This window comes from Oncorhynchus tshawytscha, unplaced genomic scaffold (genome assembly GCF_018296145.1).
Source record: "Oncorhynchus tshawytscha isolate Ot180627B unplaced genomic scaffold, Otsh_v2.0 Un_contig_1952_pilon_pilon, whole genome shotgun sequence".
In the NCBI taxonomy this organism is placed as follows: domain Eukaryota; kingdom Metazoa; phylum Chordata; class Actinopteri; order Salmoniformes; family Salmonidae; genus Oncorhynchus; species Oncorhynchus tshawytscha.
Window position 1 is genome coordinate 297,719 of NW_024609807.1, and position 24,782 is coordinate 322,500.

Here is a 24,782-nt window from a genome sequence, read left to right on the forward strand (position 1 = left end):
AAGAGACAGGGTTTTGTTACTCTGGTTTTTTACTGACTGGTTCATCATTTGACTGAAAGAGACAGGGTTTTACTGACTGGTTCATCATTTGGCTGAAAGAGACAGGGTTTTGTTACTCTGGTTTAGAGACCCACCAGGGTGTTACTGACTGGTTCATCATTTGCCTGAAAGAGACATGGTTTTATTGACTGGTTCATCATTTGGCTGAAAGAGACGGGGTTTTACTGACTGGTTCATCATTTGGCTGAAAGAGACAGGGTTTTACTGACTGGTTCATCATTTGGCTGAAAGAGACAGGGTTTTACTGACTGGTTCATCATTTGGCTTAAAGAGACAGGGTTTTGTTACTCTGGTTTAGAGACCCACTAGGGTTTTACTGACTGGTTCCTCATTTAGAGACAGGGTTTTGTTACTCTGGTTTAGAGACCCACTAGGGTTTTACTGACTTGTTCCCCATTTAGAGACAGGGTTTTGTTGCCTTTTCAGTTGCCAGTTGTATTCCACTCCCAGTGCTGTTGTGGGGGGGGATTTACTGAAAAAACCCTGAATAACACACTTGTTTGTCTGCCTGGCCTTGCCCTGCCTGGTGCCCTGCATTTCTTAAAAAGGCTCTGCCAGGTTTTCAGCATTTTTAGTTTGAGTTCCACACAAGGCACAGTTTTTGCTTGGCCATCAGGGAAGGCACAGGGAAGGCACAGGGAAGGTACACAGACAGAGAGAGATAGGAAAATAGGGATAAAATAGCTTAAATTGGTAGATTACTTTGCCACAAGCTCAGGGCCCTTAAAGATCTGGTAGCTGTCTTGACTTCCATGATGTCAACAACAAGAGGACGCGCAGAACGGCAGGTTAGTACTAAATCTCACTGGCCTGATAATGATGGGATGGTGGTCAGTTCAGAGGAGCTCTCTGTCCTCTGTATACTCTCTCTCTCTCTGTCTCTCTCTGTCTCTCTCTCTCTGTCTCTCTCTGTCTCTCTCTCTCTCTCCTCTCTCTCTCTCCTCTCTGTCTCTCTCTGTCTCTCTGTCTGTCTGTCTCTGTCTCTGTCTCTCTCTCTCTCTGTCTCTATGTCTCTCTGTCTCTCTCTGTCCTCTGGATACTCTCTCTCTCTGTCTCTCTGTCTCTCTCTGTCTCTCTGTCTCTCTCTCTCTCTCTCTCTGTCTCTCTGTCTCTCTCTCTCTCTCTCTGTCTTTTTGTCTCTCTCTCTCTCTCTCTCTCTCTCTGTCTCAATCTATCTCTCTCTCTTTCTTCTCTCTTGTTCATTTGTTCATTGCTGTGACAGTGGTGTGGTATGTTCCAGGTATTTGGGAGAGACAGAGATCAGAGCGTGCCTCCTTCCCTCCTTCCCTCTCTCTGTCTCTCTCTACTCTAAGGGAGTGAGGCTCATGACATCCATCAAATATCCATTAGGACCTGGCTGCTAAGACAGGGCTGCAGGGGCTTTAATGTACCTCTGGATCAACAGAGCATGTGCCTAACAATCCACTGGGACGGGGCTCCGGGAATTATCACGGCATTCCTCCAGGAGAGGGGAGGGAGAGGGGAGGGGGGGGGGGGGGGAGGGGGAGAGGGAGAGAGGGGAGAGGAGAGGGAGAGGGAGAGGGAGAGGGAGGGGAGGGGGAGGGAGGAGGGAGAGGGAGAGGGAGAGGGAGAGGGAGAGGGAGGGAGAGGGAGAGGGAGGGGGGGGAGGGGGAGGGAGGGGAGAGGGGGAGAGGGGGAGAGGGAGGGAGAGGGAGGGGAGAGGGGGGGGGGGGGAGGGAGGGAGAGGGAGAGGGGAGGGAGAGGGAGGGAGAGGGGGAAGAGGGAGGGGGGAGGGGGGGGGAGGGGGAAAGGGGAGGGGGGGGGGAAGGGGGAGGGGGAGAGGGAGTTCTTTATCCTTTTCTCACACTCTCTCTTCTATCCTCTGTATCTCTTTCTTTCTCTGTCGTTTCTCTCTCTGTGCTCTTGACTAGAATACAGCATATATACAGTGGGGCAAAAAAGTATTTAGTCAGCCACCAATTGTGCAAGTTCTCCCACTTAAAAAGACGAGAGAGGCCTGTAATTTTCATCATAGGTACACTTCAACTATGACAGACAAAATGAGAAAAAAAATCCAGAAAATCACATTGTAGGATTTTTAATGAATTTATTTGCAAATTATGGTGGAAAATAAGTATTTGGTCACCTACAAACAAGCAAGATTTCTGGCTCTCACAGACCTGTAACTTCTTCTTTAAGAGGCTCCTCTGGCCTCCACTCGTTACCTGTATTAATGGCACCTGTTTGAACTTGTTATCAGTATAAAAGACACCTGTCCACAACCTCAAAGTCACACTCCAAACTCCACTATGGCCAAGACCAAAGAGCTGTCAAAGGACACCAGAAACAAAATTGTAGACCTGCACCAGGCTGGGAAGACTGAATCTGCAATAGGTAAGCAGCTTGGTTTGAAGAAATCAACTGTGGGAGCAATTATTAGAAAATGGAAGACATAGAAGACCACTGATAATCTCCCTCAATCTGGGGCTCCAAGCAAGATCTCACCCCATGGGGTCAAAATGATCACAAGAACGGTGAGCAAAAATCCCAGAACCACAAGGGGGGACCTAGTGAATGACCTGCAGAGAGCTGGGACCAAAGTAACAAAGCATACCATCAGTAACACACTACGCCGCCAGGGACTCAAATCCTGCAGTGCCAGACGTGTCCCCCTGCTTAAGCCAGTACATGTCCAGGCCCGTCTGAAGTTTGCTAGAGAGCATTTGGATGATCCAGAAGAAGATTGGGAGAATGTCATATGGTCAGATGAAACCAAAATATAACTTTTTGGTAAAAACTCAACTCATGTTTGGAGGACATGGAATGCTGAGTTGCATCCAAAGAACACCATACCTACTGTGAAGCATGGGGGTGGAAACATCATGCTTTGGGGCTGTTTTTCTGCAAAGGGACCAGGACGACTGATCCGTGTCAAGGAAAGAATGAATGGGGCCATGTATCGTGAGATTTTGAGTGAAAACCTCCTTCCATCAGCAAGGGCATTGAAGATGAAACGTGGCTGGGTCTTTCAGCATGACAATGATCCCAAACACACCGCCTGGGCAACGAAGGAGTGGCTTCGTAAAAAGCATTTTAAGGTCCTGGAGTGGCCTAGCCAGTCTCCAGATCTCAACCCCATAGAAAATCTTTGGAGGGAGTTGAAAGTCCGTGTTGCCCAGCAACAGCCCCAAAACATCACTGCTCTAGAGGAGATCTACATAGAGGAATGGGCCAAAATACCAGCAACAGTGTGTGAAAACCTTGTGAAGACTTACAGAAAACATTTGACCTCTGTCATTGCCTACAAAGTATTGAGATAAACTTTTGTTATTGACCAAATACTTATTTTCCACCATAATTTGCAAATAAATTCATAAAAAATCCGACAATGTGATTTTCTGGATTTTTTTTCTCATTTTGTCTGTCATAGTTGAAGTGTACCTATGATGAAAATTACAGGCCTCTCTCATCTTTTTAAGTGGGAGAACTTGTACAATTGGTGGCTCACTAAATACTTTTTTGCCCGACTGTATATACAGTGCCTTGCGAAAGTATTCGGCCCCCTTGAACTTTGCGACCTTTTGCCACATTTCAGGCTTCAAACATAAAGATATAAAACTGTATTTTTTTGTTAAGAATCAACAACAAGTGGGACACAATCATGAAGTGGAACGACATTTATTGGATATTTCAAACTTTTTTAACAAATCAAAAACTGAAAAATTGGGCGTGCAAAATTATTCAGCCCCTTTACTTTCAGTGCAGCAAACTCTCTCCAGAAGTTCAGTGAGGATCTCTGAATGATCCAATGTTGACCTAAATGACTAATGATGATAAATACAATCCACCTGTGTGTAATCAAGTCTCCGTATAAATGCACCTGCACTGTGCAACTTTAAAAAAGTTTGAAATATCCAATAAATGTCGTTCCACTTCATGATTGTGTCCCACTTGTTGTTGATTCTTCACAAAAAAATACAGTTTTATATCTTTATGTTTGAAGCCTGAAATGTGGCAAAAGGTCGCAAAGTTCAAGGGGGCCGAATACTTTCGCAAGGCACTGTATGTAAGTGGGTAAAACAGTTTGTAAACATTATTTAAGTGCCCAGTGTTCATTTATGTACATAGGGCAGCATTCTCTAAGGTGCAGGGTAGCTTCAGTTATCTTTATGTAACTATAGGGTGCAGATTTAGTCTGTGGCCGACTGAGCCACGCTGGGACAGAACTCAAGAGGAGGGTGTGTGAAACTCAAGTGTGTGAAACTCAAGTGTGTGCATACATGAGACAATGAAAGAGCTTTTGTTAAGGAGTTTCAGTCTGTATAGTATTGTTTTCTCTCTCTCCGAGTGGGAGCTACAGTACAGTGTACAGTAATTATCTATATCCCGCCTTCATATTTCGACATCCCAAGTGGTGCAGCGGTCTAAGGCACTGCTTTGCAGTGCTAAAGGCGTCACTACAGACACCCTGGTTAGATTCCAGGCTGTATCCCAACCAGCCGTGATTGGGAGTCCCATAGGGTTGGCACACAGTTGGCCCAGCATCGTCCGGGTTTGGCCCAGCGTCGTCCGGGTTTGGTCCAGCGTCGTCCGGGTTTGGCCCAGCGTCGTCCAGGTTTGGCCCAGCGTCGTCCGGGTTTGGCCCAGTGTCATCCGGGTTTGGCCCAGCGTCTTTAGGGTTTGGCCCAGCGTCGTTAGGGTTTGGTCCAGCGTTGTCCGGGTTTGGTCCAGCGTCGTTAGGGTTTGGCCCAGCGTCGTCCGGGTTTGGCCCAGCGTCGTTAGAGTTTGGTCCAGTGTCGTCCGGGTTTGGCCCAGCGTCGTCCGGGTTTGGCCCAGCGTCGTCCGGGTTTGGCCCAGCGTCGTTAGGGTTTGGCCCAGCGTCGTTAGGGTTTGGCCCAGCGTCGTTAGGGTTTGGCCCAGCGTCGTCCGGGTTTGGTCCAGCGTCGTTAGGGTTTGGCCCAGCGTCGTCCGGGTTTGGCCGGTGTAGCCATCATCTTAAATAAGAATTTCTTCTAGTTAAATTATGGTTAAATAAATAAAAATATATAATAATTAATATCTAATGTACACGTCTCTCTCTCTGTGTGTGTGTGTGTGTGAGCTATAGTACAGTGCTGTAATTCTCAATTTCCTGCTCTCATGTCTAATGTACACGTCTCTCTCATCCCACAATGCAGCTGTTCTTCCTGTGTTCTTCCTCTACTTTAGACCAGAGCCCTATTCTCTAAATAGTGCACTACTTTAGACCAGAGCCCTATTCCCTATATAGTGCACTACTTTAGACCAGAGCCCTATTCCCTACATAGTGCACTACTTTAGACCAGAGCCCTATCCCTATATATAGTGCACTACTTTAGACCCAGAGCCCTATCCCTATATATAGTGCACTACTTTAGACCAGAGCCCTATCCCAATATATAGTGCACTACTTTAGACCAGAGCCCTATGGGAGATGAGATGCTATTTGGGACTCAACCATTATTTGTCATGATAGTCCAAGGGCTTGTTGAAGCTCGTCAAATCACTTGATGTCAGCGATCGGCAAACATTTGACCGGTACCAGTGTAGTAAGCAACAATTAGCCATTAGCCCTTTCTGACCCCTAGCTATGATTAGGTGTTAGCCCTTTCTGACCCCTAGCTATGATTAGCTGTTAGCCCTTTCTGACCCCTATCAATGATTAGCTGTTAGCCCTTTCTGACCCCTAGCTATGATTAGCTGTTAGCCTTGCCTAGCCTAGCTATGTTAGCAGAATGGAGAGGGGTGATCCTGGTTAATCTTCGAGGAGTGAAGCTGTCTATGGTGCAGTGTGGAGGGTGAAGGAGGAGTGCAGCTGTCTATGGTGCAGTGTGGAGGGTGAGGAGGAGTGAAGCTGTCTATGGTGCAGTGTGGAGGGCGAGGAGGAGTGAAGCTGTCTATGTTGCAGTGTGGAGGGTGAAGGAGGAGTGCAGCTGTCTATGTTGCAGTGTGGAGGGTGAGGAGGAGTGAAGCTGTCTATGGTGCAGTGTGGAGGGTGAGGAGGAGTGAAGCTGTCTATGGTGCAGGGACCTTCTTGTTGCTCCATCCTGGACTAGAACCAGAGACCATCTCGTTGCTTCATCCTGGACTAGAATCAGGGACCATCTTGTTGCTTCATCCTGGACTAGAACCAGAGATCCTCCCGTTGCTCCATCCTGGACTAGAACCAGGGACCCTCTCGTTGCTCCATCCTGGACTAGAATCAGGGACCATCTCGTTGCTTCATCCTGGACTAGAACCAGAGATCCTCCCGTTGCTCCATCCTGGACTAGAACCAGAGACCCTCTTGTTGCTCCATCCTGGACTAGAACCAGGGACCCTCTCGTTGCTCCATCCTGGACTAGAACCAAGGACCCTCTCGTTGCTCCATCCTGGACTAGAACCAGAGACGTTGCTCCACCCTGGACTAGAACCAGATACCCTCTCGTTGCTCCATCCTGGACTAGAACCAGAGACCCTCTAGAACCAGAGTTGCTCCATCCTGGATAGAATAGAACCAGGGACCCTCTCGTTGCTCCATCCTGGACTAGAACCAGAGACCCTCTCGTTGCTCCATCCTGGACTAGAACCAGAGATCCTCTAGAATCGTTGCTCCATCCTGGACTAGAACCAGAGACCCTCTCGTTGCTCCATCCTGGACTCAGAACCAGGGACCCTCTCGTTGCTCCATCCTGGACTAGAACCAGAGACCCTCTCGTTGCTCCATCTTGGACTAGAATCAGAGACCATCTCGTTGCTCCACCCTGGACTAGAACCAGATACCCTCTCATTGCTCCATCCTGGACTAGAACCAGAGACCCTCTCGTTGCTCCATCCTGGACTAGAACCAGGGACCCTCTCGTTGCTCCATCCTGGACTAGAATCAGGGACCATCTCATTGCTCCATCCTGGACTAGAACCAGATACCCTCTCGTTGCTCCATCCTGGACTAGAACCAGAGACCCTCTCGTTGCTCCATCCTGGACTCAAACCAGGGACCCTCTCGTTGCTCCATCCTGGACTAGAATCAGGGACCATCTCGTTGCTCCATCCTGGACTAGAACCAGAGACCCTCTTGTTGCTCCATCCTGGACTAGAATCAGGGACCATCTCGTTGCTCCATCCTGGACTAGAACCAGAGACCCTCTTGTTGCTCCACCCTGGACTAGAACCAGGGACCCTCTCGTTGCTCCATCCTGGACTAGAACCAGGGACCCTCTCATTGCTCCATCCTGGACTAGAACCAGAGACCCTCTTGTTGCTCCATCCTGGACTAGAACCAGAGACCCTCTCATTGCTCCATCCTGGATTAGAACCAGGGACCCTCTCGTTTCTCCATCCTGGACTCGAACCAGAGACCCTCTCGTTGCTCCATCCTGGACTTGAACCACTCTGAGATGCTTCGTGAATACAGGCCCAGGATAATTTGCTAGCACCACTCTGTTATAATTCGATGAAAGGCTAGAACATCTCAGCACCACCAGCCTCGTGTCATGTCTCTCTGAGAGACCGTGTCAAGTCTGAACTTGATTATCCTCTGCTTATTACCACTCAGTATAGTCTGTGTGGTGACCCGGGAGAATCACAGTTTAGTGTAAATTACAGTATGTGCTGTGTCATCTTGTGTAATTCTGTTGGCCAGGACATTCCAGGAGGGGCCTTTAGGAATTTATCATTAATCCACAAGGAGATATTTTTAAACAGTTGGAGACTTTAAGGTCACCCTGAGGTCACTTATTTTGAACAGACAGTAAAGTTGGGCTCTTTCACTTTGACAGAGTATTACTGTAAGGTAACTTTGACCTTTGATCCTGAAGTAATTCTTCAGTTGGTTCCTGAACAGGTTGAGTACATAATCTAAATCAAATCAAATCAAATCAAATCAAATCTAACGTTATATATGGCTTCCAGTCATACGATCCTGTCACCTGTCAGGAGACTGCAGGGGCTGAGCCTGATTTTATATCTCCTGTATGGTTTAGTTGAGTTTAGGTTGAGGGTAGCTAACTAATTGTGTTGGTTGACGTGGTGTCTCCCCATGACAACATAAGAGAAGACACCAACTGTCAGATGAGAGTGGCTGATTGTGTTGATGTTTGAGTTCAGTATAGGTTGTGTTCAGTATAGGTTGAGTTCGGTATAGGTTGAGTTCAGTATAGGTTGAGTTCAGTATAGGTTGAGTTCAGTATAGGTTGAGTTCAGCAAAGGTTGAGTTCAGTATAGGTTGAGTTCAGTATAGGTTGAGTTCAGTATAGGTTGAGTTCAGTATAGGTTGAGTTCAGTATAGGTTGAGTTCAGTATAGGTTGAGTTCAGTATAGGTTGAGTTCAGTATAGGTTGAGTTCAGTATAGGTTGAGTTTGGTATTGGTTGAGTTCGGTATAGGTTGAGTTCAGTATAGGTTGAGTTCAGTATAGGTTGAGTTCAGTATAGGTTGAGTTCGGTATAGGTTGAGTTCAGTATAGGTTGAGTTCAGTATAAGTTGAGTTCAGTATAGGTTGAGTGTATCTAACTACCAGTATATGTTTAGGCTGAATGGTTGACTTGGTGTCTCCCCAGGACCACTAACCCCTGTCCTACTGTCCCTGATTCACGGGTTGGGTATAGGTTCAGGTTGAGTTGAGTTAATTAGCTCTTTTGGCCAAACGTTTTGTTAGTGTCTTAATGTCCTCCACAACCAGTACCCTGTCCCTTGTCTCTGTCTTAATGTCCCCCCACAACCAGTACCCTGTCCCTTGTCTCTGTCTTAATGTCCCCCCACAACCAGTACCCTGTCCATTGTGTCTGTCTTAATGTCCCCCACAACCAGTCCCTTGTCTCTGTCTTAATGTCCCCCACAACCAGTACCCTGTCCCTTGTCTTCATCTTAATGTCCCCCACAACCAGTACCCTACCCCTTGTCTCTGTCTTAATGTCCCCCACAACCCAGTACCCTGTCCCTTGTCTCTGTCTTAATGTCCCCCACAACCAGTACCCTGTCCCTTGTCTCTGTCTTAATGTCCCCCACAACCAGTACCCTGTCCCTTGTCTCTGTCTTAATGTCCCCCACAACCAGTACCCTGTCCCTTGTCTCTGTCTTAATGTCCCCCACAACCAGTACCCTGTCCCTTGTCTCTGTCTTAATGTCCCCCACAACCAGTACCCTGTCCCTTGTCTCTGTCTTAATGTCCCCCACAACCAGTACCCTGTCCCTTGTCTCTGTCTTAATGTCCCCCACAACCAGTACCCCTGTCCCTTGTCTCTGTCTTAATGTCCCCCACAACCAGTACCCCTGTCCCTTGTCTCTGTCTTAATGTCCCCCCCACCAGTACCCCTGTCCCTTGTCTCTGTCTTAATGTCCCCTCACAACCAGTACCCTGTCCCTTGTCTCTGTCTTAGTGTCCCCTCACAACCAGTACCCTGTCCCTTGTCTCTGTCTTAATGTCCCCTCACAACCAGTACCCCTGTCCCTTGTCTCTGTCTTAATGTCCCCCCACAACCTGTCCCTTGTCTCTGCCATGCGTCCTCTACTTCTAGTACCTCCAGAAATAGCTCCTAGCCTCCCCTGGCTTCTCCTGGTCAGTCGACACATTCTGAGTGTCCCTGGGAAGTATAGAGAGATGCTCAGCATTTCTCAGAACAACCCAGCCAAACCCAGCCAGTCCCCATTCAGACCCAGCCCTACTGGCACTGTGGTGACACTGTGACCCACTACTGACACACTGAGCAGGAAACCCTGCCACAGCAGAACAGATACCTCTACTAAAATATTAGTCATTAGCAATACTGGACATCTGAGTTGTAGGCTATGCTGATGTACTAACACCCCTACCAGATGATCTATATTCCACCCATTTTGTCCAGTTTACCAGTCTAGTTGGGCTATTCCACCCATTTGGTCCAGTTTACCAGTCTAGTTTGGCTATTCCACCCATTTGGTCCAGTTTACCAGTCTAGTTGAACTATTCCACCCATTTGGTCCAGTTTACCAGTCTATACTCTCCAAATATTAGTCATTCCAATACTGGACAGTCTGAGTTTCCTGATTCTAACACCCCTACCAGATGATCTATATTCCACCCATTTTGTCCAGTTTACCAGTCTAGTTGGGCTATTCCACCCATTTGGTCCAGTTTACCAGTCTAGTTTGGCTATTCCACCCATTTGGTCCAGTTTACCAGTCTAGTTGAACTATTCCACCCATTTGGTCCAGTTTACCAGTCTAGTTGGACTATTCCACCCATTTGGTCCAGTTTACCAGTCTAGTTGGACTATTCCACCCATTTGGTCCAGTTTACCAGTCTAGTTGGACTATTCCACCCATTTGGTCCAGTTTACCAGTCTAGTTGGACTTTTCCACCCATTTGGTCCAGTTTACCAGTCTAGTTGGGCTATTCCACCCATTTGGTCCAGTTTACCAGTCTAGTTGGACTTTTCCACCCATTTGGTCCAGTTTACCAGTCTAGTTGGACTTTTCCACCCATTTGGTCCAGTTTACCAGTCTAGTTTGGCTATTCCACCCATTTGGTCCAGTTTACCAGTCTAGTTGAACTATTCCACCCATTTGGTCCAGTTTACCAGTCTAGTTGGACTATTCCACCCATTTGGTCCAGTTTACCAGTCTAGTTGGACTATTCCACCCATTTGGTCCAGTTTACCAGTCTAGTTGGACTATTCCACCCATTTGGTCCAGTTTACCAGTCTAGTTGGACTTTTCCACCCATTTGGTCCAGTTTACCAGTCTAGTTGGGCTATTCCACCCATTTGGTCCAGTTTACCAGTCTAGTTGGACTTTTCCACCCATTTGGTCCAGTTTACCAGTCTAGTTGGACTTTTCCACCCATTTGGTCCAGTTTACCAGTCTAGTTGGACTATTCCACCCATTTGGTCCAGTTTACCAGTCTAGTTGGACTTTTCCACCCATTTGGTCCAGTTTACCAGTCTAGTTGGACTATTCCACCCATTTGGTCCAGTTTACCAGTCTAGTTGGACTATTCCACCCATTTGGTCCAGTTTACCAGTCTGTATATGTCTTACTGTTGGGCTGTTCCACCCATTTGGTCCAGTGTACCAGTCTGTATCTGTTCCGTCTGAACGTCTTTCCTTCCTTCATTCCTGCTGTCTTTTCTTCTGTCGTTCTGCTGTGTTGTGTGTTCTGTCGTTCTGCTGTGTTGTGTGTTCTGTCGTTCTGCTGTGTTGTGTGTTCTGTCGTTCTGCTGTGTTGTGTGTTCTGTCGTTCTGCTGTGCTGTGTGTTCTGTCGTTCTGCTGTGTTGTGTGTTCTGTCGTTCTCTGTTGCTATGGTTTCAGGCTGCTCCAGGGGGCACGCTTTGTTTTCATTTCATCTTCGGGGAAATTACTATGAAGTCTGTCTGGAGCTGGAGCTGTTCTGCAGGTCGGGTTGAATTTCCCCAAAACACAGTGTGTGTGTGTGTGTGTGTGTGTGTGTGTGTGTGTGTGTGTGTGTTTGTGTGTGTGTGTCTATCAGTGTGTGCATGTGTGTGTATGTGTTTGTGCCGAAGGGCCAATAATATTTAGCATCAAACTAAGGGGGGTTGAAATGGCTGAGGATATGAGTGCTTCCAGATGTTCACTGACAACTAAATTTATACAATTACACTGGCTGTGAAGAGAGAGCTCTCTAACTATTAGGCTGTGAAGAGAGAGCTCTCTAACTATAAGGCCGTGAAGGAGAGAGAGCTCTCTATCTATAAGGCCGTGAAGGAGAGATCCCTCTAACTATAAGGCCGTGAAGGAGAGAGAGCTCTCTAACTATTAGGCTGTGAAGAGAGAGATCTCTAACTATAACGTGAAGGAGAGATCTCTAACTATAAGGCCGTGAAGGAGAGAGCTCTCTAACTATAAGGCCGTGAAGGAGAGATCTCTCTAACTATAAGGCCGTGAAGGAGAGATCTCTAACTATAAGGCTGTGAAGGAGAGAGCTCTCTAACTATAAGGCGTGAAGGAGAGATCTCTAACTATAAGGCTGTGAAGAGAGAGCTCTAACTATTAGGCTGTGAAGAGAGAGCTCTCTAACTATAAGGCTGTGAAGAGAGAGCTCTCTAACTATAAGGCTGGGAAGAGAGAGCTCTCTAACTATAAGGCCGTGAAGGAGAGAGCTCTCTAACTATAAGGCCGTGAAGGAGAGAGAGCTCTCTATCTATAAGGCCGTGAAGGAGAGAGAGCTCTCTAACTATAAGGCCGTGAAGGAGAGAGCTCTCTAACTATAAGGCCGTGAAGGAGAGAGCTCTCTAACTATAAGGCCGTGAAGGAGAGAGCTCTCTAACTATAAGGCCGTGAAGGAGAGAGCTCTCTAACTATAAGGCCGTGAAGGAGAGAGAGCTCTCTATCTATAAGGCCGTGAAGGAGAGAGAGCTCTCTAACTATAAGGCTGTGAAGGAGAGAGCTCTCTAACTATAAGGCCGTGAAGGAGAGAGAGCTCTCTATCTATAAGGCCGTGAAGGAGAGATCCCTCTAACTATAAGGCCGTGAAGGAGAGAGAGCTCTCTAACTATTAGGCTGTGAAGAGAGAGCTCTCTAACTATAAGGCTGTGAAGAGAGAGCTCTCTAACTATAAGGCTGGGAAGAGAGAGCTCTCTAACTATAAGGCCGTGAAGGAGAGAGCTCTCTAACTATAAGGCCGTGAAGGAGAGAGCTCTCTAACTATAAGGCCGTGAAGGAGAGAGCTCTCTAACTATAAGGCCGTGAAGGAGAGAGAGCTCTCTATCTATAAGGCCGTGAAGGAGAGAGAGCTCTCTAACTATAAGGCTGTGAAGGAGAGATCTCACTAACTATAAGGCAGTGAAGGAGAGATCTCTCTAACTATAAGGTAGTGAAGGAGAGATCTCTCTAACTATAAGGCCGCGAAGGAGAGAGAGCTCTCTAACTATAAGGCCGTGAAGGAGAGATCTCTCTAACTATAAGGCAGTGGAGGAGAGATTTCTCTAACTATAAGGCTGTGAAGGAGAGAGCTCTAACTATAAGGCCGTGAAGGAGAGACTAACTATAAGGCCGTGAAGGAGAGAGCTCTCTAACTATAAGGCCGTGAAGGAGAGATCTCTAACTATAAGGCCGTGAAGGAGATCTCTCTAACTATAAGGCCGTGAAGGAGAGAGCTCTCTAACTATAAGGCCGTGAAAGAGATCTCTAACTATAAGGCCGTGAAGGAGAGAGCTCTCTAACTATAAGGCCGTGAAGAGATCTCTCTAACTAGATCTTTCTAACTATAAGGCAGTGAAGGAGAGAGCTCTCTAACTATAAGGCCGTGAAGGAGAGAGCTCTCTAACTATAAGGCCGTGAAGGAGAGATCTCTCTAACTATAAGGCCGTGAAGGAGAGATCTCTCTAACTATAAGGCCGTGAAGGAGAGATCTCTCTAACTATAAGGCCGTGAAGGAGAGATCTCTCTAACTATAAGGCCGTGAAGGAGAGATCTCTAACTATAAGGCCGTGAAGGAGAGATCTCTCTAACTATAAGGCCGTGAAGGAGAGAGCTCTCTAACTATAAGGCCGTGAAGGAGAGATCTCTCTAACTATAAGGCCGTGAAGGAGAGATCTCTCTAACTATAAGGCCGTGAAGGAGAGATCTCTCTAACTATAAGGCCGTGAAGGAGAGATCTCTCTAACTATAAGGCCATGAAGGAGAGAGAGCTCTCTAACTATCAGGCCGTGAAGGAGAGATCTCTAACTATTAGGCTGTGAAGGAGAGAGCTCTAACTATAAGGCCGTGAAGGGGAGAGCGCTCTAACTATAAGGTCGTGAAGGAGAGATCTCTAACTATAAGATCATGAAGGAGAGAGCTCTCTAACTATAAGATCATGGATGAGGATAAGTGTAATATTCATGGGGAGAACATGCTGCTTATATTCCTCCCCCCCTTCCCAAAGGCACCACACATGGGTTCAAACACTATTTGAAATCATTTCAAAGGCTTAATCTGTGCTCGATTGAGCTTGCCTGTTGCAATGGAACCAATAGGGGCAGCAGGTAGCCTAGTGGTAGCCTAGTGGTTAGAGCGTTGGGCAGGAACCGAAATGTTGCTAGATTGAATCCCCGAGCTGACAAGGTCAAATCTGTCATTCTGCTCCTGAACAAGGCAGTTAACCCACTGTTCCTAGGCCGTCATTGTAAATGAGAATTTGTTCTTAACTGACTTGCCTAGTTAAATAACATAAAACATTTAAATAGAAAAGTCATGAAAGTGCAAAACCCCAGACCACCTGCAACTCAGGCAGGCTCAAGTAAATGATTTGAAATACTATTATACTATTTTGAATAGTATTTGAACCCAGGTCTGGGTCTAATGCAAACATGCACCTTCTATTATCAGAGCACATTACACACACACACACACACACACACACACACACACACACACACACACAACACACACACACACACACACACACACACACACACACACACACACACACACACACACACACACACTTCACACACTTTGTGGTGATCTGATCATATATTAGCTAATGAGTATCAGATGATTGGTCTGTCATTGTGTGAAACAATGTGAGAGTCATTATTAGTCATGGAACCAAGTCATAACATCATGGGTGTGTTCAGGGAGGACAGGGGTTAAGCATCAGGGTGTGTGTGTGTGTGTGTGCGTCCGTGTTGTGTAATAGCATTAGCAGAGTGAATAGAACAGAGCATATAAGCTAATATGATGGGTAATATTTAACCCATCAATGCTAGGACTAATCCCACAACATCCTGCTGTAATATCTCCATGGAGATAGAGGAACACATGTCTAGCAGCCTGCTGTAATATCTCCATAGAGATAGAGGAACACATGTCTATCAGCCCCCTGCTGTAATATCTCCATAGAGATAGAGGAACACATGTCTACCAGCCTACTGTAATATCTCCATAGAGATAGAGGAACTCCTGTCTATCAGCCTGCTGTAATATCTCCATAGAGATAGAGGAACACATGTCTATCAGCCTACTGTAATATCTCCATAGAGATAGAGGAACACATGTCTACCAGCCTACTGTAATATCTCCATAGAGATAGAGGAACACATGTCTATCAGCCCCCTTCTGTAATATCTCCATAGAGATAGAGGAACACATGTCTACCAGCCTACTGTAATATCTCCATAGAGATAGAGGAACACATGTCTATCAGCCCCCTGCTGTAATATCTCCATGGAGATAGAGGAACACATGTCTATCAGCCTACTGTAATATCTCCATAGAGATAGAGGAACTCCTGTCTATCAGCCTACTGTAATATCTCCATAGAGATAGAGGAACTCCTGTCTATCAGCCTGCTGTAATATCTCCATAGAGATAGACTTCACACATGTCTATCAGCCTGTAATATCTCCTGTAATATCTCCATAGAGATAGAGGAACACATGTCTACCAGCCTACTGTAATATCTCCATAGAGATAGAGGAACACATGTCTACCAGCCTACTGTAATATCTCCATAGAGATAGAGGACACACATGTCTATCAGCCCCTGCTGTAATATCTCCATGGAGATAGAGGAACACATGTCTACCAGCCTACTGTAGAATATCTCCATAGAGATAGAGGAACACATGTCTATCAGCCTACTGTAATATCTCCATAGAGATAGAGGAACACATGTCTATCAGCCCCCTGCTGTAATATCTCCATGGAGATAGAGGAACACATGTCTACCAGCCTACTGTAATATCTCCATAGAGATAGAGGAACACATGTCTACCAGCCTACTGTAATATCTCCATAGAGATAGAGGAACACATGTCTACCAGCCTACTGTAATATCTCCATAGAGATAGAGGAACACATGTCTACCAGCCTACTGTAATATCTCCATGGAGATAGAGGAACACATGTCTACCAGCCTACTGTAATATCGCCATGGAGATAGAGGAACACATGTCTACCAGCCTACTGTAATATCTCCATAGAGATAGAGGAACACATGTCTACCAGCCCCCTGCTGTAATATCTCCATAGAGATAGAGGAACACATGTCTATCAGCCCCCTGCTGTAATATCTCCATGGAGATAGAGGAACACATGTCTACCAGCCTACTGTAATATCTCCATAGAGATAGAGGAACACATGTCTACCAGCCCCCTGCTGTAATATCTCCATAGAGATAGAGGAACACATGTCTATCAGCCCCCTGCTGTAATATCTCCATGGAGATAGAGGAACACATGTCTATCAGCCTACTGTAATATCTCCATAGAGATAGAGGAACTCATGTCTATCAGCCACCTGCTGTTCGTTGTTTCATGGTGGCATCATGGCTGTCATTGTCAAGCCAAATAATATCATGGAGTTGGCATGATAGTGCCAACAGTATAGCTCCTTAAAGGGACAATCCATTTTTTGTTGACCACTGGGTTATGATAATAATTGTGATGTCATGGATGGCCAGTCCTTACATCAATAGTGCTGACTATACAGAGTGATAACATCTCTCCAGTCCCATCCCTCAGCTTTTTACCCGCTCAGGGGCAGGGAGACATCTCTCCAGTCCCATCCCTCAGCTTTTTACCCTCTCAGGGGCAGGGAGACATCTCTCCAGTCCCATCCCTCCAGTTTTTACCCGCTCAGGGGAAGGGAGACATCTCTCCAGTCCCATCCCTCAGCTTTTTACCTGCTCAGGGGCAGAGAGACATCTCTCCAGTCCCATCCCTCAGCTTTTTACCTGCTCAGGGGCAGAGAGACATCTCTCCAGTCCCATCCCTCAGCTTTTTACCTGCTCAGGGGCAGAGAGACATCTCTCCAGTCCCATCCCTCAGCTTTTTACCTGCTCAGGGGCAGGGAGACATCTCTCCAGTCCCATCCCTCAGCTTTTTACCCTCTCAGGGGCAGAGAGACATCTCTCCAGTCCCATCCCTCAGCTTTTTACCTGCTCAGGGGCAGAGAGACATCTCTCCAGTCCCATCCCTCAGCTTTTTACCCGCTCAGGGGCAGGGAGACATCTCTCCAGTCCCATCCCTCAGCTTTTTACCCTGTCAGGGGCAGGGAGACATCTCTCCAGTCCCATCCCTCAGCTTTTTACCCGCTCAGGGGCAGGGAGACATCACTCCAGTCCCATCCCTCATCCCTCAGCATCTTTTACCCTCTCAGGGGCAGGAGACATCTCTCCAGTCCCATCCCTCAGCTTTTTACCCTCTCAGGGGCAGGGAGACATCTCTCCAGTCCCATCCCTCAGCTTTTACCTGCTCAGGGGCAGGGAGACATCTCTCCAGTCCCATCCCTCAGCTTTTTACCCGCTCAGGGGCAGGGAGACATCTCCAGTCCCATCCCTCAGCTTTTACCTGCCCAGGGGCAGGGAGACATCTCTCCAGTCCCATCCCTCAGCTTTTTACCCTCTCAGGGGCAGGGAGACATCTCTCCAGTCCCACTTTTTACCTGCTCAGGGGCAGGGAGACATCTCTCCAGTCCCATCCCTCAGCTTTTTACCCTCTCAGGGGCAGGGAGACATCTCTCCAGTCCCATCCCTCAGCTTTTTACCTGCCCAGGGGCAGGGAGACATCTCTCCAGTCCCATCCCTCAGCTTTTTACCCTCTCAGGGGCAGGGAGACATCTCTCCAGTCCCATCCCTCAGCTTTTTACCTGCTCAGGGGCAGGGAGACATCTCTCCAGTCCCATCCCTCAGCTTTTTACCTGCTCAGGGGCAGAGAGACATCTCTCCAGTCCCATCCCTCAGCTTTTTACCCGCTCAGGGGCAGAGAGACATCTCTCCAGTCCCATCCCTCAGCTTTTTACCCGCTCAGGGGCAGAGAGACATCTCTCCAGTCCCATCCCTCAGCTTTTTACCTGCTCAGGGGCAGAGAGACATCTCTCCAGTCCCATCCCTCAGCTTTTACCTGCTCAGGGGCAGGAGACATCTCTCCAGTCCCATCCCTCAGCTTTTTACCTGCTCAGGGGCAGGGAGACATCTCTCCAGTCCCATCCCTCAGCTTTTACCTGCTCAGGGGCAGAGAGACATTTCCAGTCCCATCCCTCAGCTTTTTACCTGCTCAGGGGCAGAGAGACATCTCTCCAGTCCCATCCCTCAGCTTTTTACCTGCTCAGGGGCAGAGAGACATCTCTCCAGTCCCATCCCTCAGCTTTTTACCCTCTCAGGGGCAGGGAGACATCTCTCCAGTCCCATCCCTCAGCTTTTTACCCTCTCAGGGGCAGGGAGACATCTTGTTTTTGTTTCAACTGCTGAATGCTTCTTTAAAGCAGCACAACTTCTGCTATAACTGTCTTTGGATCGGTGCCAATGGCAGTCCCTAGAAAGTTTAGTACATTCTCTGAAAAACACTGAACATAGGAGTTTGGTTGAACACCAGACTGGCACATAATCACTGAGCTGAGTCTTGGCAGAGATGTTTAAACGCAGTCAACCTAAAGCCGTATCTGTACATGTGGAATAGTGGAAGATTTGAAAGAATTTGGGGTTTTGAAGAAGCTCTGGGAAGGGTTCCAGAACAGAGGTTTGGGGGTTTGGCATGGCTTCAATGACGTGTGTGTTTCAATGATGATGTGTGTTTGCGTGGATGTGTGCATGCGTGTCTGTGTTTGGCATGAACTCAAAGCAGACGACTGGCAGCTCTCTCTCTCCCCCTTCCCCTTTTCACCCTGTTTGACATGTTTTCACAAACTTTGACTTAACTTGACATAATTCCTATTGGATGTGTTGCCTCTTGACGTCCTCTATTGGATGTGTTCCCTCTTGTCCTCTATTGGATGTGTTGCCTCTTGTCCTCTATTGGATGTGTTGCCTCTTGTCCTCTAGTGGATGTGTTGCCTCTTGTCCTCTATTGGATGTGTTGCCTCTTGTCCTCTAGTGGATGTGTTGCCTCTTGTCCTCTAGTGGATGTGTTGCCTCTTGTCCTCTATTGGATGTGTTGCCTCTTGTCCTCTAGTGGATGTGTTGCCTCTTGTCCTCTAGTGGATGTGTTGCCTCTTGTCCTCTATTGGATGTGTTCCCTCTTGTCCTCTATTGGATGTGTTGCCTCTTGTCCTCTATTGGATGTGTTCCTCTCTTGTCCTCTATTGGATGTGTTGCCTCTTGTCCTCTAGTGGATGTGTTCCCTCTTGTCCTCTATTGGATGTGTTGCCTCTTGTCCTCTATTGGATGTGTTGCCTCTTGTCCTCTATTGGATGTGTTCCCTCTTGGTGTTCTCTAGTGGATGTGTTGCCTCTTGTCCTCTAGTGGATGTGTTGCCTCTTGTCCTCTAGTGGATGTGTTGCCTCTTGGCGTCCTCTGACTCCACTCTAACCCTACCAGGGTAATACAGTGACAACCAAGTTGGTAATCAATCTTTTTTTATTGTGGTTGTATGTGACTCAGTGGGGAATTAGAGTCAGGTATATTGATTCATATTGTTGGTCCTGGAATGGAGACGTATCTGTCTACAGGGTTTGTCCCAAATGGTACAATGTTCTCTAAATAGTGCACTACTTTAGACCAGGGTCCATAGGGCTCTATACAGGGAATAGTGTGCCAGGGTCCATAGGGCTCTATATAGGGAATAGGGTGCCAGGCTCTATATAGGGAATAGGGTGCCAGGCTCTATATAGGGAATAGGGTGCCTGGCTCAATATAGGGAAAAGGGTGCCAGGCTCTATATAGGGAAAAGGGTGCCAGGCTCTATATAGTGAATAGGGTGCCAAGCTTTATATAGTGAATAGGGTGCAGGCTCTATATAGGGAATAGGGTGTCAGGCTCTTTATAGAGAATAGGGTGCCAGGCTCTATATAGTGAATAGGGTGCCAGGCTCTATATAGGGAATACGGTGCCAGGCTCTGTATAGGGGAATAGGGTGCCAGGCTCTATATAGGGAATAGGGTGCCAGGCTCTATATAGGGAATAGGGTGCCAGGCTCTATATAGGGAATAGGGTGCCAGGCTCTATATAGGGAATAGGGTGCCAGGCTCTATATAGGGAAAAGGGTGCCAGGCTCTATATAGGGAATAGGGTGCCAGGCTCTATATAGGGAATAGGGTGCCAGGCTCTATATAGGGAATAGGGTGCCAGGCTCTATATAGTGAATAGGTGCCAGGCTCTATATAGGGAATAGGGTGCCAGGCAGTCTCTGTGAAGGTAGTCTTTGTGAAGGCAGTCTCTGTGAAGGCAGTCTCTGTGAAGCCAGTCTCTGTGAAGGCGGTCTTTGTGAAGGCAGTCTCTGTGAAGGCAGTCTCTGTGAAGGCAGTCTCTGTGAAGGCAGTCTCTGTGAAGGCGGTCTTTGTGAAGGCAGTCTCTGTGAAGGCAGTCTCTGTGAAGGCAGTCTCTGTGAAGGCAGTCTCTGTGAAGGCGGTTTATGTGAAGGCAGTCTCTGGCAGCACTGCACTGCTGCATGAGGTAACTTACTTAAAGGACATTTCCAGGACATTGTATGTGTGTGTGCCGAAACAGGCATGTCTGTGAACACATTCAGACACTAGTCAAACACCTGTGAAAGTATAAATGTTTTATAATAGTTTTTAGGCCCATTTTAACAACAGCTAGTTTTCAATCCGCAGAAAGAAAATATGCACATTTCTGTTTTTCAAACGTCAGTCAAGTATCGATCATCATGTCACCAGAATGAGCCTCAATATTTATTGGAAAGGAGCATCAAGTTCATCACTGCACTTTGACCTCTTGTGAAGTTCATCATCACTTATTTCATCTGTAGCCTAATAAACTGCATGGTTTCCTGAGTCGTAGTGGGACGACCAAACACCATATCATCACTTATTTCATCTGTAGCCTAATAAACTGCATGGTTTCCTGAGTCGTAGTGGGACGACCAAACACCATATCATCACTTATTTCATCTGTAGCCTAATAAACTGCATGGTTTCCTGAGTCGTAGTGGGACGACCAAACACCATGTCATCACTTATTTCATCTGTAGCCTAATAAACTGCATGGCATGGACCAAACACCATGTCATCACTTATTTCATCTGTAGTCGTAGTGGGACGACCAAACACCATATCATCACTTATTTCATCTGTAGCCTAATAAACTGCATGGTTTCCTGAGTCGTAGTGGGACGACCAAACACCATATCATCACTTATTTCATCTGAGTCGTAGTGGGACGACCAAACACCATATCATCACTTATTTCATCTGAGTCGTAGTGGGACGACCAAACACCATATCATCACTTATTTCATCTGAGTCGTAGTGGGACGACCAAACACCATATCATCACTTATTTCATCTGAGTCGTAGTGGGACGACCAAACACCATATCATCACTTATTTAATCTGAGTCGTAGTGGGACGACCAAACACCATGTCATCACTTATTTAATCTGAGTCGTAGTGGGACGACCAAACACCATATCATCACTTATTTCATCTGTCAAACACCATGTCATCACTTATTTCAGTCTGCATCACTTATTTAATCTGAGTCGTAGTGGGACGACCAAACACCATCATCACTTATTTCATCTTAGCCTAATAAACTGCATCTGAGTCGTAGTGGGACGACCAAACACCATGTCATCACTTATTTCATCGTAGTGGGACGACCAAACACCATGTCATCACTTATTTCATCTGTAGCCTAATAAACTGCATGGTTTCCTGAGTCGTAGTGGGACGACCAAACACCATATCATCACTTATTTCATCTGTAGCCTAATAAACTGCATGGTTTCCTGAGTCGTAGTGGGACGACCAAACACCATATCATCACTTATTTCATCTGAGTCGTAGTGGGACGACCAAACACCACATCATCACATTACTTCCATATCATCGTTATTATATCAACATTTCCACATAAAGGAGTTTTCACTGCCATTTCTCACATAACTCATTTTACAGACACTAAAATAAATGTACATTTAATATCAAATTGTACGGAAATGTTCTGTTTCCATCACGGCTCTCAGGATTTATATTTATACATGTGAATATACTCGCTAAATCTGTGTATGGAAAGGTAATGAGTCGTTTCACTGAGGTAGGCCCCTGTGTACAGACTGTTCAGACCCTGCGGCCAAAATGGCATCCTATTCCCTACATAGTGCACTACTTTTGACCAAAAGTAGTGCACTATATAAGGGGGAAAGGGTGCCATTTTGGACTTAAACAGTGTTCTGGGTGTTCATGCTGGCAGGCTGGCGCTGAGCTGACCTTTGGAACATGTTACACAGTTTCAACAGGATGGGAATATAGGTGTTAGTCGCCGAGATACACACTTCAATTACCATCTGAGATGATGGCTCAAAATAACTGTGGACCAAAGGTCGTTGAGGTCATCTTTGGGTGTTGATGTCATTTTGTGCTTTCGTAGAAAAGATCAAAGGAGAACAAATAAACTTTTGCGTCTCTTCCTGTTCAGGGTCCCTACTTAAAAGTGTCACGACCCCCGCTGAAGGTGGCTCCTCTTCCTGTTCAGGGTCCCTACTTAAAAGTGTCACGACTCCCGCCGAAGGTGGCTCCTCTTCCTGTTCGGGCCGCTCGGCGGTGTCGTCACCGGTCTACTAGCTGCCACCAATGGCCCCTTTTCCTTTTCTGTTGGTTTTGTCTTATTGGTTACACCTGTTTCTTGTTAGGGTTTTGGTTAGGGCTATTTAAGCCGGTTATGCCCGCCTGCTTTTGTGGGGCTTGTTCCTCTGTTAGTTTGTGGATGTGGACGTGGACGTGGACGAGGATGTGGATGTGGATGAGGATGAGGACGTGGATGAGGACGTGGATGAGGACGTGGATGTGGATGAGGATGTGGATGTGGATGAGGATGTGGATGTGGAAGAGGATGAGGATGTGGATGAGGATGTGGATGTGGATGTGGATGTGGATGAGGATGTGGATGTGGATGAGGATGTGGATGTGGATGAGGATTGGATGTGGATGAGGATGTGGATGTGGATGAGGATGAGGATGTGGAGGAGGATGTGGATGTGGATGAGGATGAGGATGTGGATGTGGATGTGGATGAGGATGTGCATGTGGATGAGGATGTGGATGTGGATGAGGATGTGGATGTGGATGAGGATGTGGATGTGGATGAGGATGTGGATGTGGATGAGGATGTGGATGAGGATGTGGATGTGGATGTGGATGAGGATGAGGATGTGGAGGAGGATGTGGATGTGGATGAGGATGTGGATGAGGATGTGGATGTGGATGTGGATGAGGATGTGGATGTGGATGAGGATGTGCATGTGGATGAGGATGTGGATGTGGATGAGGATGTGGATGTGGATGGATGTGGATGAGGATGTGGATGTCGATGAGGATGTAGATGAAGATGTGGATGTGGATGAGGATGTGGATGTGGATGAGGATGTGGATGTGGATGAGGATGAGGATGTGGATGAGGATGAGGATGTGGATGTGGATGAGGATGTGGATGAGGATGTGGATGTGGATGAGGATGTGGATGTGGATGTGCATGTGGATGAGGATGAGGATGTGGATGTGGATGTGGATGAGGATGTGGATGAGGATGTGGATGTGGATGAGGATGTGGATGTGGATGTGGATGAGGATGTGGATGAGGATGTGGATGTGGATGTGGATGTGGATGAGGATGTGGATGAGGATGTGGATGAGGATGTGCATGTGGATGAGGATGTGGATGTGGATGAGGATGTGGATGTGGATGAGGATGTGGATGTGGATGAGGATGTGGATGTGGATGAGGATGTGGATGAGGATGTGGATGTGGATGTGGATGAGGATGAGGATGTGGAGGAGGATGTGGATGTGGATGAGGATGTGGATGAGGATGTGGATGTGGATGTGGATGAGGATGTGCATGTGGATGAGGAAGTCTCTCTGCGCCTGACTCCGCACCCACTACTCCTAGAAGTCTCTCTGCGCCTGACTCCAAACCCACTACTCCTAGAAGTCTCTCTGCGCCTGATTCCGCACCCACTACTCCTAGAAGTCTCTCTGCGCCTGACTCCAAACCCACTACTCCTAGAAGTCTCTCTGCGCCTGACTCCAAACCCACTACTCCTAGAAGTCTCTCTGCGCCTGACTCCAAACCTACTACTCCTAGAAGTCTCTCTGCGCCTGACTCCAAACCCACTACTCCTAGAAGTCTCTCTGCGCCTGACTCCTCACCCACTACTCCTAGAAGTCTCTCTGCGCCTGACTCCGCACCCACTACTCCTAGAAGTCTCTCTGCGCCTGACTCCGCACCCACTACTCCTAGAAGTCTCTGAGCCTGACTCCAAACCCACTACTCCTAGAAGTCTCTCTGCCCTGACTCCGCACCCACTACTCCTAGAAGTCTCTCTGCGCCTGACTCCAAACCCACTACTCCTAGAAGTCTCTCTGCGCCTGACTCCAAACCCACTACTCCTAGAAGTCTCTCTGCGCCTGACACCAAACCCACTACTCCTAGAAGTCTCTCTGCACCTGACTCCAAACCCACTACTCCTAGAAGTCTCTCTGCGCCTGACTCCAAACCCACTACTCCTAGAAGTCTCTCTGCGCCTGACTCCACACCCACTACTCCTAGAAGTCTCTCTGCACCTGACTCCAAACCCACTACTCCTAGAAGTCTCTCTGCGCCTGACTCCAAACCCACTACTCCTAGAAGTCTCTCTGCGCCTGACTCCACCCACTACTCCTAGAAGTCTCTCTGCGCCTGACTCCACACCCACTACTCCTAGAAGTCTCTCTGCACCTGACTCCACACCCACTACTCCTAGAAGTCTCTCTGCGCCTGACTCCAAACCCACTACTCCTAGAAGTCTCTCTGCGCCTGACTCCAAACCCACTACTCCTAGAAGTCTCTCTGCACCTGACTCCACACCCACTACTCCTAGAAGTCTCTCTGCGCCTGACTCCACACCCAC

The 24,782-nt window shown here is 47.3% G+C and overlaps 1 protein-coding gene across 1 annotated transcript in view; it reads left to right on the forward strand.

The window, feature by feature from the left end:
- The first annotated feature begins 604 nt into the window (after nucleotides 1-604).
- Nucleotides 605-24,782, forward strand: part of ninj2 (ninjurin 2) — a 66,838-nt gene continuing 42,660 nt past the window's right edge. The window contains exon 1 of the mRNA XM_042318522.1: nucleotides 605-848. Within this exon, the coding sequence (XP_042174456.1) occupies nucleotides 813-848 (36 nt within the window). The 5' untranslated portion in view covers nucleotides 605-812. The remainder of the gene's footprint in view (nucleotides 849-24,782) is intronic.